The sequence below is a fragment of the Anthonomus grandis genome, chromosome 15 (assembly GCF_022605725.1).
Source record: "Anthonomus grandis grandis chromosome 15, icAntGran1.3, whole genome shotgun sequence".
In the NCBI taxonomy this organism is placed as follows: domain Eukaryota; kingdom Metazoa; phylum Arthropoda; class Insecta; order Coleoptera; family Curculionidae; genus Anthonomus; species Anthonomus grandis.
Genome location: NC_065560.1, coordinates 1,525,410 through 1,539,256, shown reverse-complemented (window position 1 = coordinate 1,539,256; position 13,847 = coordinate 1,525,410). Strand labels below are relative to the sequence as shown.

The following is a 13,847-nucleotide window of genomic DNA, read 5'->3' as shown; positions in this document are numbered from 1 at the left end:
AAAATCACATTTTAACATTTAAATCATTTTTTTTTGTTATCGTCTTTCGGTGGCTGGTTTTTACCCATCCTTGTTTGATTTGAACTTTGTAGGTCTGACGCTCCCATTCTAGCGCACTGCTTGGAATATATTTTGCTTGAAGAGGCTGAAAATCCACGGTAATTTGTTTATTTTTTTTTTAACTTGCTAAAGCCATTTTTTTTTTAATTTAGCAGTGTTGTAATACATATTTAGGCGCCACTTTCTTAATGAGCAGAGAGTTTAAAAAAAAAATTATTTTTTTATGTTTGTGAAACATTGAATCCTCTGCACTGGACCTACAAAGAGACCACTGTCCCTTTTTAATTAACATTATTCACGCATGTTGTAAATACCTGTACTATATAAGCAGTTTCTCTTTTATGTCCTGTTTGTAGAACTAACCCGATAGTAATAAGAAACTGATTGATTGTGATTACAAGGCAAACTTTTTCAAGGCAATATTTCTCATGCAATTGCAATCACAATTGACCGAAATTTTCTGATTAACTTGAAACAACTAATATCGATGCTTAAAAATAGATTTGACCACAACGGAAATACATTAGGTAATCCAGAGTTTACGCCACCGCCGCCCAGCAGATTGAACTGGGATATTAAACGGGAGTGCCAAGGAGCGATCCAGGCCAGTCTGGATATCGCCAATAAGCTCATCGAAGACATCGATCTCAGAATATATGTGCACAACAAGTATGGAAAAGGTTTGTTTTTATAGTCGTTCGAGTATTTTTGTATTTAGTTGGCCACAAATGATGATTAATGAACATTGACTCCGCATTCAGGCTATTAGATTTACCCTGACATCACTTTTTTTAGTATGTTTTTCTAGAATTTACATTTTGTGTCTCTATAAAGATTCTCTATGGTATTTAGATCGGGAGTTTCGGAAGTCCGTTGAAAAGCCTGTTTTTTTCCCTTTACACTATAGTAAGGACTGTAGTTTTTGTAATCGGGTATACAAAGGGAATACCTGAAATAATTACTTCTAATGGAAGTAAGTCCCCTTACTAAAAATCTGACCATGAACACCTTTAATGATTTTTTCTTTACTACATACTTAAATTAACAAATAACGTTCAGGTGACTATGAGCATTAATATCTAAGCACTCCTAATAAATATATGCTCAATAACCTTTATTTATATTACTTACATAATATAATAAATTTAGAATACAATATTGCACTTAGAAGGCAATTAAAAAGCCTTTATGGCACAGTACCCTGGACCCTTTTAGACTCCAATAATAAATATGAAAATGTTGGTCAATTTTAAATAATAAGTAAATAAATTTTTCCTTGATATAATTGACATTTTCAAAAGGCATAAAAAAAGAAAGGTATTCGACTTATCCTTAGTAGTAATAGTTATTATACTCTATTTCAGAAGTGTATAGAACTGGGGAATTCCGTTCTGTTTGGCTACATTTCGTGGTAGTTCATAGGCGCAGGTACTTATAATATTTATGAATTTAATTTTCACGGATTAAATGCCTTTATTTTGAAAGAGATTAAATACTAAATAAATACTTTTAATCCTTTTGTATAGCTTTTAACGCTTTGTAACATGCAAATTAAATCATATTTTAAACGTTAGTAGTCACTGCTACGCTGTAGTGTAATCACAATATTATTATCCCAATATTTAAAAAATGGAGGTATTCAGTCCAACGAAAAGATGTACTAAAAATTCTCCACTATCGCTGAGTGAAAAAGTTATTATTTTAAATGTACATGATTGCATAAAACACGATTACCCTAGTTTTACTGTGCAAGAAATTGTTGAAAAATGTTCTCGAATGAGTGGAATTGGAAAGTCCACCATTTTCAAATTGTTGCGGGAAAGAAAAGTAGCAGGTCTTATTATACAGGGTTATTCAGTTCTTCAGATATAGTAGACTCGTAATTTTTTGTCATATTTTTGAAGAAAGACTTGTTTTCGTTCATTAGTTGCGATATAGACAATAGTTTGCCTATCATTCTCCTGTAACCGAGGACTTGTAGAAATATTAATATTTAAGGTATTCTCTACAGCACAAAGATCTTTACAGAATGTCCCTCCCTTTCCACTAGCACAATTGCATAAAGCGCATTTTGCGAGTACGGTATAATTCATATTTTTATCCTGAGATGAAGATACTAAAAACATGTCATCATCAACTTTCTTGACCACAAGATTTTCACTTTTATTTTTAAATTTTAAATAATTTAAATAAAATTATTTTTGCACCGTTTACATAAGCTGTTAAAGAATTCCTGAGTTTCTTCTTCAGTTTGTGCTTAAAGAATGTAACGGAATTCTAACATAAGTTTTTTCTTTCTGAAATATCTATGTGGTTTTTTTGAATCCCACAACCATCTCCATACAGCTTGACTTACGTCAAACGAACATAAAATTAAGGAGGTTTGCGGAAATGATTAATTTAGTGCATTGCGCTCTGCATTGCTGTCATCGGTCATGAATACTTTTGGTGCGCCATTTCTTTCAAAACCATTCGGATATTGAGTTTTTAAAATGCTAAAAGTCAAATTATAATTAATTTCTGTTTGAGCTGTATGCAAAAAACAAGCAAGTGGAATTCCTCCAGGTTTATGGACACCAATAATGAAAGTTATAACAGTAGACGTCTGATCGCAGGAGCCAGTAGAGTCAACAAAACAAATTTCACTAGAAAATGCTTGTTCGTGAGCTCGTTTCATAATTGGTGTTAATATTAAAATAATAAGTGAAATATTTTAAGTAAATAAAATAGCATTTAAGTACATTAATTATAAGGTAAAAAACAAGTCCCAGTTGCACGCCTTTGGCGAACCGTTTTTAATGTTTATCAGTGGGCAAAACTCATAAATTGACCCAAAACCGAGTGGCACTACCTGCAATCAACGAAAAGAAAGAATTTTACATTGAAACTAATACCCAACTAAGATAATGGCATAAAATATTGGTGGATCACCAGGTACCACTTTTGCATACCTAATGAGGTTTTATTGCTCTACACACTTCTGAAATAGAGTATAGTGGTATAGACGAGTCACAGAATGTGAAATAAAGGAAACACCTCAATAAGTCCTGTTGTATCAGGGGATAGACGTGACGCGTCATGTTTTATGCGTATTTAGCTTACAAATTACTTGATTGTTTTTGCACTACTGGTTCGATAGGTACCTCTGTGTGAGGTACCGTGGTCAAATTTGGGTTCAAATAGCTTGTAACCACTTTTATTTAGATTTTTGCTTATACGGCAGTTTGGATCAGTCTGGAGAACTTTATATTTTAAATTGTGGGCGCCATCCAGATTGATGTGTTTATTTAAATTGCAGTTGAAAACACCTTTAAGTGGCAAATTGATTTTCATATAAACAAAAGGATGTAAAGAAATATAACACATAATAAAACACAAAATAAGCTTCAGTTATTAACAACACTATATTATAAAAATATGCAAATACTGGTTAATGTTCAGTGTTTAACCTTTCACACTTAAGTAAATTATTGTTGTAAAAATTATAAGACGGTTTCTTGTTAAAAGTACAACCCCTGGAATCGAAACTTTATGCACCAAAGTTCTAAAACATTTAAAAAAGAATCAATATCCCGCTAGTATGTAACTACCGTTTGGTCAAAGTCAGTAACCTACCGCACATTACACTGTACAATATGTATGTACTAAATCAAATAAAACTAAACATACCTTTCAGTGCGGTTGCTTACATACAATACAGTATGAAAATCAGGATAGTGAAATTAAAAGGGATTAAATAAAATATGATTTCAGTAGATATACAATTTACGTTACAGTGCAAACTGCCAGGAAAGAACTTTAGACACTAGAACAATTAATAAATTAAGCAGCCATTAAATATAAATTAGCCAATCAGAAATCAAGACATTGCTTACACATTCCTTTTATTTGGTTTTTCTTAAAAAGTTGATCCTTGAATATGGCGTACGTGACCAATGGTAAAGACAGACAGATCACGTTAGTCAGAGAAAAACAACCTGATGCCAATCAATTGCTTAAAATTCAAAGCGAAGAACAGCTTACGCCATCTAGGAGTTCTTATTTTTTTACAAGGTCATTAACCGGCTTTCCACTAGATGTCGCAATCAGTACATTTTCATACAATATTAAATTATTACATTATAAAAGCAACCATAAAAATAAAAGGGCTACAAGCTTACTCCTCTTACCCCAGGGGATCCATAAGGTAAGCAGAAAGTGCGAGGTATAAGGTTTGTGAAAAAAGCATGGGAGTAAATAAATAGTAAAATATGAATAATGTACCAAAGAACGCGGCTTGTGATCCGATTAAACTCATATATCATTGACGACAGTTGTTTTCTCTAGTTAGGTCAAAGATCTTCTTGTATAATTTGAATTGTATTCAGCAATCCAGTTGTACTTTCGTCCAGAAAGTTGACTTTAGCTCGAAGACATAGTCCATTTTCTTCTCAAAGAGGTCGGCTTAAATTAAATAGTAATAAATTAAACTCTAAATCACAGGTTTGAAATATATAAGGGAGGGGATTACACGTGTTTCCTTTGTACCAAGCATCATCAGATATTTTGTAAAAAAGAAACAGACATAACAAGCTTACGAACCTTTATTCATTAAACCTGATTAACAGTAAAATTACAAACTAATAAAGTCTCAGCCATGGAGTAAATGGGTTTGGAATAATTCAGTACAGGTTTCCTTTTTGAGTTAAACCAATGGTCAATATTTTAAATTCCTGTTAGAAAATAAATGTTCCTATGAATGGAAAGCAATACTTATTTTCTTATCAAAAATACCTACACCAACAGATTTGTTAAAGAAATAGCTGAGTATAATTTCCAAATTATGCCCAACTGCTAATCAGGATTTCGTAAGTCTTTTAGTACTAAAAACTGTCAATTATACTAGGGCTAAGGAGGATTTAAGAGAGGTCTTGAAGATCGCTCACATTGTATTCGAACTGTATATTACTGTGAATTTGAATTTTCCCCAGAGTTCTACTTTTCTCTCTGTATGTTGCTGACATGAACCAGTTCATACAAGATTCCAAGTTACGCCAATTCGCTGACGATTCACATATTTATTTATACTTTTGTTTTAAAATGTCGGACATTCAGGTGGCCTAGAATCGAATTAACTTCGACTTGCAAAATGAAAGCCATCCGCAAAACTGCACCGAAAATTTACAAAATTAATATTAACGGAACCAGTCGTGCCAGTAGTTACAGAAAAACGTGGCATGTTTGATTCAAATGTTAGTTTTGCCTCCCATATTAGGAATAAAAGTAAAATCGCTTGCTAGACTTTAAAAATTTATTTCGATATAAAAATGATTTGCTATCAAATACTAAATGTTTGCTTTGCAATTCTCTTGTACCCATATTGTTTATAGTGATAGGTTTTTCTTTTAAAATACCCGAAATCAAAATCATGTTATTTCTTATCTGAATTCAAATTTTATGCTAAATATGAGGAATAGAAGAAAATGTCATACGTATAACTTAATTTATAAAATAATTAAATTAGGTTAGCCATCATATTGCGTATGTTAAAAAGACTCTTCACAATTCTCAATTATTATGAATATAAGTATGTTAACGATAATTGGCAACCACAACATCGTTTTATAAAACTTTGATTTAATCGTTCTAATTTGTCCGTGAAAAGCGACTTGTTTCTTATATAACCTTTTTCAATTAAATTATCTCTATGGAAGCTCCTCTTCCATAGATATAATTTTGGCATTAAGCATTTCTATAATTGTATCTTCTTATATAATAAGGTTCTTACTGCCACTAGCAACTCGTTCAACCCAATATAGTGACGTACATACCCAAAAAAAATAGATAATTAAATAATATTAACCGATTAATATTCTATTTAGGATTTATGAAGGGATGTGGTCTGAGTCCGGACGCATATATCCAGATGGCGTTACAACTGGCTTATTATAGGGACGCCGGTAAGTTTTGCCTTACGTACGAAGCCACCATGACCAGACTGTTTCGAGAAGGTACACTTTTATTAAATTGTACAGACCTAAGAGGTCACTTAATCACTGTTTGTGGTATATCGTAGGTAGGACGGAAACTGTACGGCCGTGCACAGTCGAATCGTCGCAATGGGTGAAAGCGATGGAAAACAATGATATTGCGTTAGAGGAGAAAGTGCGACTGTTGAGGGTGGCTTGTGAAACGCATCAGGTAGAGTAACCTTCAATGGATTTAGTTTTAATCTTTGTATATCCTACTCAGACTCAAGGTGAAATGAAAACATATCTTTTTAAAACACGTACTTTTTTGTAAAGTGTTGGGCCCAAAAAACAACAAAATATCAAAAACAAAAATTTTTTGTTCGTTTTTTACTGTAAAAAGTAAGGTATCATATTTAAAACCTTGGGTTTAAATAAATACAAAAAAACTTTATTGGTGAACAACAGCAAAACAGTTTCGCTCAACGGAGCAGCAAAGATGTACGTCACATGAGGCACACTTAGCAAATGTCAATTTACCACATTTCGGATATCGACATTTTGATCTGGATTTCTGGTCGTGTTTGGTAAATACTGGTAGATGAGTGTTTCCCTGCTTCCTCTCTCTTCTATCTGGAATAGGCTGAATTTTCCTTTGTTTTCGGGGCGTTACCTGCTCTTCATCAGAATCACTTTGCTCGCAATCTGCTTAAGGAATATCAGTGTAAACGAGAGTTTTGGCAATTGATAATATGAAGTCAAGGTAATCTAAGATTTCTTTTCTCCGCAAGCCTTCTGCAATAGCATTTTGTCGGTATTCCAGCCAAGACGCAGCTACGGCAAAATCCAAAAATGATAAATTGTACGTACTGTCCACTTTTTGGTACGTCCACGCATTGCATACTTTCCAATGACCCTATCTAATAAATCGACGTCTCCCATATTCTCATTAGAATCGGCAACTATTGCGGGTTGATTAATTATAATGTATTTATTTTCGGTCTTTGACCACCTTTTACAACTACCCAGGGGTTCAATACCAGAGCAGGAGGAAGCAAAATGCACTGGTTTCGAATCAAACCATTTAGTCAGAATAATTTTTCCATCTCCTCTCTTGAGTGAGTCATGTGATCCACGACCCAATTTTTTTTAATTGATTATCAGTTTGCGGAATTGCGTTTTTGGGAATTCTAGAAGCCATTATTGTACCAGCCAAAGTTATTTGCCATCAATCAAAGATATTGAAGTAAAATAACGGTCAGTATACACTGATACTCCTATCGGCAAAGTTTCGGTCAGCTTCAGCACCATTCTGCCACCTACACGTCTAGTTTTTCTGGTGTTTTAAATAGCAATGATTCGACAGATGATCCTTTTCCTTTATAGAGATAAAAGTCCAACGGAATTCCCTTCGGTGTTGTCATGACGAAATTTTTTAATCTCACTTGATTTGGCTTACCCCTAACAAATTGTCGCATTTTTACTTGGCCATGAACAGATAATAATTGGCTTTAAGTAATTTTTGCAGTGGCAATGGTACTTTAGAAAAATTATTTTAATAGCCTAGTTAATAGTATGGAATCTTTCGTTTAACATATGCAAACTTTAGTTTATAATAGTTTTTTCTTCAAATCCTACACTTTTAATGCCAAGCTACTAATCGTACTGCAGGTAATAGAAATACTTGTGAAAATATCGATATTATAGTAAGATATAGAAAATTATAATTTAAAAATTTTAGATTTGTCTTGTTTTGCATTTGTTATGTTTTACATTAAGTAGCTTTTTTGTCCTCTTGAAAAATCAATTTTAAATTATACCTAATTCCTTATATACTTTTGTAAATTATTTTTCAAAAACTATACTATCGATTAATGTGGTTCATAAGGTTTACAATAATTGTTCAAAATCAGCTCCTCTAACTTCGATAACTAACTTTTCGGTATATGAACTGAGTCGCGTGCTGTATGAAATTCGGTATCACAGACTTGCTCTATCCATAGAAACAGTTCATCTGTTGTATAAACTGGTCTCGAATAAACTATATTTTTCAAATAACCATACACAAAGAAGTCGATAGGGGATGACATGGAACGTGGTGGCTCCTAATCGTCCAATCCATCGTTCTGGATAATTATTATTTAATCATTCAAGATTTACCAGAGCAAAATGCACGGGAGCTCATTTGAATCCAGAATTCGTTTCTAAGATTTGGGAGAATATTTTCTAGATACCAATACTAGATACAAATAAGTCACTTTACAGAAAATCATTGTTTAAAAGTAAACGATTGTACATCTAAGTGAGGTAGTAGAATATGGGGCACAAAAATATTTAAAAAAAATACTGAAATCCTTTAGTACGTACATGTGGATTCTCATGCCTCCAGATACGTAAATTTTAAACGTGGCTTCATCAGTCCATTTTTTTTAAAGTAATCGTTTTCCTCTGCTTGGCGTTCCAGACACTTTTTGAGTACAAAATTCCTGAACATTAAATGTGTTTTTATAAAGACTTGTTGGCAAGGTAATCTTCTATTTAGAAATCTTCGTTTTTATACGTGTATATATTTTAATTCAGCTTTGGTTTAGTCAGTTCAATATTCATTCCAGGCATATGTATATTTGTATGGAAAATGAAAAGAACATCCAAAAAACGGAGATCTGCAAATTTTCAGCCTGATTTGACGCATAACCGTAATCCCAGTTCTGTATGTAATAATCGATTTTATTCAGGCAATTTGCATGGGTTGTTGGGCAATTTGCACACTTCTTAGAAGACTTCTGATTTAATTAATCCATAGTTTAGTTCGTACACGTTTCTTTTTTGGTAGAGGGCAGTAAAAGACGCTATGACGGGCAAAGGTATCGACCGTCACATCTTCTGCCTCTACGTGGTGTCGAAATACCTGGACGTGGACTCGCCGTTCCTCAAAGAAGTGTTGAGCGAGCCCTGGCGATTGTCCACCTCGCAAACGCCCCACGGACAAACGAAACGGATGGATCTCACTAGGCACCCAAAATGTATTTCGGCGGGGGGCGGGTTCGGACCAGTGGCCGACGACGGGTACGGTGTCTCCTATATTATTGCCGGGGAAGGTTTGCTCTTCTTTCACATTTCTAATAAGAAGAGTTGTCCTACTACGGTAAGTTTTTTTTTTTAAATAATGTAATAAATATTTATTTAGCAGACGTGCTATATTAAAATGTACGCAGTACACTTAAACTAACACTTACTGCTCAGGTTGCATCTCATGGTCAACATGGTAACAAAAGAAAATTGTAATAATTACAAAATTCTACATAAAACACAAAGAATAAAAAGACTCTAAACTAAAAATAAGAATATTAAAAACGATTTCGCGCATTGTGATTCACAAATATATTTTTTTTTAATAATGTAATGTAAAAACACTAAACATACAATAATAAAAAGACATAAAATGACACTAGGACAAGTTAGTTCTCAGTAACTTCTTAAAAATATTCAGAGTAGTATATCCCTTAATAAAATTTGGTAACATATTAAAATCCGACAAACCTTTATAAAGTACAGAATTGATCACTAGAATTACACCTCTCCATTAAAATTGAAGAATGTCATGTGTCATAATTATGTACATCGCGCTGAAAATTTTGATTTTATCTTACATATACGGTGATAACATTTTATTTTTTTGCTTTAAACAGGAAGACATACACACCTACTAAGTTTACATTTATTCGCGTTAACGGAATTAGAGCGAAAACGCTTTGGAATGTGTTTTTACAACGGTTTTAAGAAGAGGTTTTTAACGTTGACGTAAACCAGCTGTTTTTTATTGTCAACCTGAATAATTTATTGATAGATTACTTAGGAGGAGATTGATTAAAAATATTGCGGCGTTAACTTTACAGTGTTACTATTTCGCCAAGAGTTTGCAGACGGTAGCTCAGAATTATTGGAGGCTTGGGATTGTTCGAAGGTTCACTTATGACTGGCTATTAAAAAATATAATTTTGATTATAACTATTAAATAAGAGGGCGCCACTTAGTTTTTTTTTTATAAATGAAAGAAAACTAAGAAAAACACTTGGTATATAGGTTTCAATTAATAATTAAATGACCCTGGATAAAGTAGATTTAAAGAGGCAAAAAAAAAATATCTTAATACAACCAAATTATATTTACATCAAAGATATGTATACACCTCATGTTCTAATCTATTAAATGTTAATAATTTATTATGAATTAAAATATGAACAATGTTGATGTGATTAAAATAAGTTTGACAAAAGTAACATTTAAATTATGATTTCACTACTAGGTAGATTTCAGCACTTGAAAAATAAATTGCAATTATTAAAGTTTTTAGTAAATATTTGTATTACGCAGGGGAAAGTTCATGAACCTTTTTACCTAAGGCATATCAGCCTTAACCGAGTTATATCTACTTAACTACCAAAAAAGGTACTGAAAAATACTGAACAAAAAATAACTAAAATTATAGATAGGAAATTGACATATTAAATTATGATATTGATTAAATATTTGTAGCAATAAATTGATTTTAAAGATATATTAATAAAAATGTAAGCAAGTGAGAAAAATCTATGGTTAGTAATATTTAAATAAATGGAATAAACTGGCCTGTATATTCCTCCAAGAATTGAACGGTTAGCCTTCAAAATCAAGGCTGTGAATGTATGCCATTTGTAGCTTAGCTATCCGGACTAGGAATATCTAATACTAGCTCTAGTTCTGGTCCCAGCTCCACCGCTTTCAGCAATTTCCCGGGGAAATCAAAAGCCTGCAGCCATCAACAATTGAAGAAGAATAAAGAGGAAAACGGAAAAGTAAAACCCTAAAACAACGGTTGCCATTGTATTCACTGTCGATAAAAAAATGAATGGCGTTCAAAATGTGACACACTCACCTTGCTAAGTTTCATTATCTATCCATTAAAATCTTGGGCATCCTGCACCAGAATTATGAAATAAACAGTTCCCTAAAGGAACAAGATTAAGGACTATAAATTATAAGCCATATTGGCCACTTCCTGCTTCACAAACTTCGGAAATAAAAAAACTGGCCTTTTACGTGTGCTTCTACCTGCAACACGGGAACAAGTCCTCGAAAAATGGATGCAGTACCGACTAAATAAGCAACGACCCCACCTCTCGCCTGGGCTGTCAATGTCAATCCAACCAGAGAAAACATCATTACATCAATCGAGACCAACCAGAAGAGTGACGGACCGTCAACAGAAAGCATGAATAATTAAACCAGGAGAGTGATGCGTTACAGTAGTAATGTGTCATTGACAGTGTGAATTTAAAGAAATATCGATAAAAGAAGTTGACTGAAATAATTAATATAATTATTGAAATTAATGAAATATCAATGGAGCGTTAGTGAACATAAGAAATAGAAAAATAAAACGCTACAATATATCTAATAAAAGAATATAATTAATAAGGTCCACCACAACAAAATCGATGTGAAATTTGTTTTTGTATCGGTTCTCAAATTTTTGTTAGTTGGCGGCACTGAAATTTAAAGCGAATCTTCTCCAGTATACACGGAACCTTAATGCGCATTACAGCGAGATCATCCACATATTTAAAACGTTTTAAAATAATGCTAATTATTTAAACTTCGTGACTAGAGTTTAAACATTAAACTTAGTAGAGGTTTAAAGAGATTGTGCTAATACCTTAATATTAACACGCCACTACGAAAGGACTGACATAAGGCTAGTAAATAAAATTTCCATCAGATTTTCTCCTAAATATCTTATATTAAATATAAAAACGTTAATTTTCTTTAAACAGCTAAAAACCTAAAACTTATTACTAAGTAAACACACTCATTCCAGCAAGCACTCCAATAAAAATAAATTTTAAATTTAGATAAACACCAAGTTAAAAGTATTTAACTAAATTAAACCCTTTGGCCTTAATACAAATAACGTAACAATAATTATTATTGTTTAAAATAAAACACACAAGTTAAAATTACAAAGGTACCTTGTATCTATGTGAAGACACAGAAAAACAAAATCCAATACACTGCTGCTTCCACACTATACGCTTCCACAAAATGTTCAATAGTCTTGTCCTCGGTTCAGTAACAGCCTCCTCACTAGTTATTAAAACTGTTCATGGAAAATGTCATAAATTTTGACTTTTCTGTTTACAACTTTATATTCTGTATATTCTGACGAAGCGCACACAAAATAATATGCTTTAAACTAAAAGGCAATTTAATAGCTAGTTTACAACGCTTTTAACTGCAACGCTCAATTTTGCAACATAAATTTGCTTTTTATTTAAATTATTTAATACAGGAAACAGATCTTTCCCATTTAAAGATATGGACAGGAAAGGTTTACACCATTTCCGTCAAAAGACACAAACTGTTAACTAACTCTTTAAGATCAACTTATGTGAAACAAAATTAACATCGACTTCGATGTTTTGGGTTTTTGATTTTACGTCGCTGGCTGGACGGAGCAGAGATCTTGCCTGGTTTGCATTTATCGTCATACTGGGTGTGGTGCGGGGTAAATTTCGTGTCGCCACGGCTTGATCGGGGCAAGACAGACCCAGACACCAATTCCAGGTATCGGAGAGTTTTTGTAGACTGTAGTTATTATTTGAGACAAATTTAATTTGTCTGTGTTGAGAAATTGATTTCGCAACACTAATTAAAAACGGTTTACGGATGTCTACACGTGCGTTTTATCTTAATTTGCAGTTCCCTAATGCTCATGGTTGTGTGTAAACATGGTAACTAAAAGCGATTTTTTTGTTTATTGACAATATGTTTAACACATGACACGGATGTACATTTTTTGGATTTTAAAATTATTTTAATTGCTCTGTTCTGTAACTAGCTGTAATTGGTCGATTTTAAATTAAGTTATAGAGAAGTGAAAAGCAAAACTCAACGTGAGGTTAAGGAATAACAATAATAAAAGCTAAGGGTAGGATTATTGAAAAAAATGTATCCCCTGATGATGGACACCACTGTGTCCGAAACATGTCGGGAATTTAAAAAAAAACTTAATCATGTTTAATAAATAAGTGGGGGGAGACTGCAGGATTCAGTCTTGCTTAAAAATATGCAATCACATTGTTTGGCTAATGGTTATTGTACCTTATTAAATTTATGTATAAGGAACATTATCCAACTTCAGATTCAATATCACTTTAACATAATGGCGATATTAAACATAGTATTTATTTATATTCTTTTTTTAGGATTGCCATCGATTCGCTAAACAGATAGAAAAAGCGTTGGAGGATCTGCACGAACTTCACACGCAGTACAACCTATTGACGAAAAAATAGTGTTTTTTTTCTCTTTTGGTATTCTTGTTAGACCTCTTAATGTTAAGTGTCAAAGGTGCGTTGTTAAAGATACGTAGTTTAATTTTTAATATGACGCTAATTTAACGTACACAGAAAGTTGAACGGAGAAATTGAAAAAGAAATTCACGTCGTTTGAATTCTTTGACAAACGAGATCTAATTTATTATGAACCTTTGCAGATGTATATATATATCGATAAAATAAAACATATACTTTGGTACAAAAATAAATGTATTTTAACGTAAAGACAGTGTGTATTGTAACGAAATTAACAATGCAATTTTTCCTTTTTATTATATTTTACTGTTATTCTAATTTTCACATTACTTATACATTTTCTAATTTAGGCAATAAAGGAAATATGATTTGACATGGCGTCTTTTTTTTTTTAAAGTAACTCTACCGTTAAGCTCTACCGATACGAATAAATTACACCTAAATTCGCCTATTTTATTATTTAGATTATAATATGTATATATATATA

At 32.6% G+C, this 13,847-nt stretch overlaps 1 protein-coding gene across 4 annotated transcripts in view; it reads left to right on the top strand.

Annotated features, from left to right (window-relative positions):
* LOC126745214 (carnitine O-palmitoyltransferase 1, liver isoform) overlaps positions 1 to 13,733 on the top strand; it is a 44,426-nt gene extending 30,693 nt beyond the window's left edge. For 3 of the 4 annotated variants that reach the window (XM_050452964.1, XM_050452961.1, XM_050452962.1), the window contains 6 exons: positions 93 to 158; positions 562 to 740; positions 5,922 to 6,050; positions 6,116 to 6,240; positions 8,842 to 9,153; positions 13,253 to 13,733. In XM_050452964.1, coding sequence (XP_050308921.1) covers positions 93 to 158; positions 562 to 740; positions 5,922 to 6,050; positions 6,116 to 6,240; positions 8,842 to 9,153; positions 13,253 to 13,342 — 901 coding nt within the window. In that variant the 3' untranslated portion in view covers positions 13,343 to 13,733. The remainder of the gene's footprint in view (positions 1 to 92; positions 159 to 561; positions 741 to 5,921; positions 6,051 to 6,115; positions 6,241 to 8,841; positions 9,154 to 13,252) is intronic. The other variant, XM_050452963.1, reaches the window with a different exon arrangement.
* Positions 13,734 to 13,847: the final 114 nt, after the last annotated feature.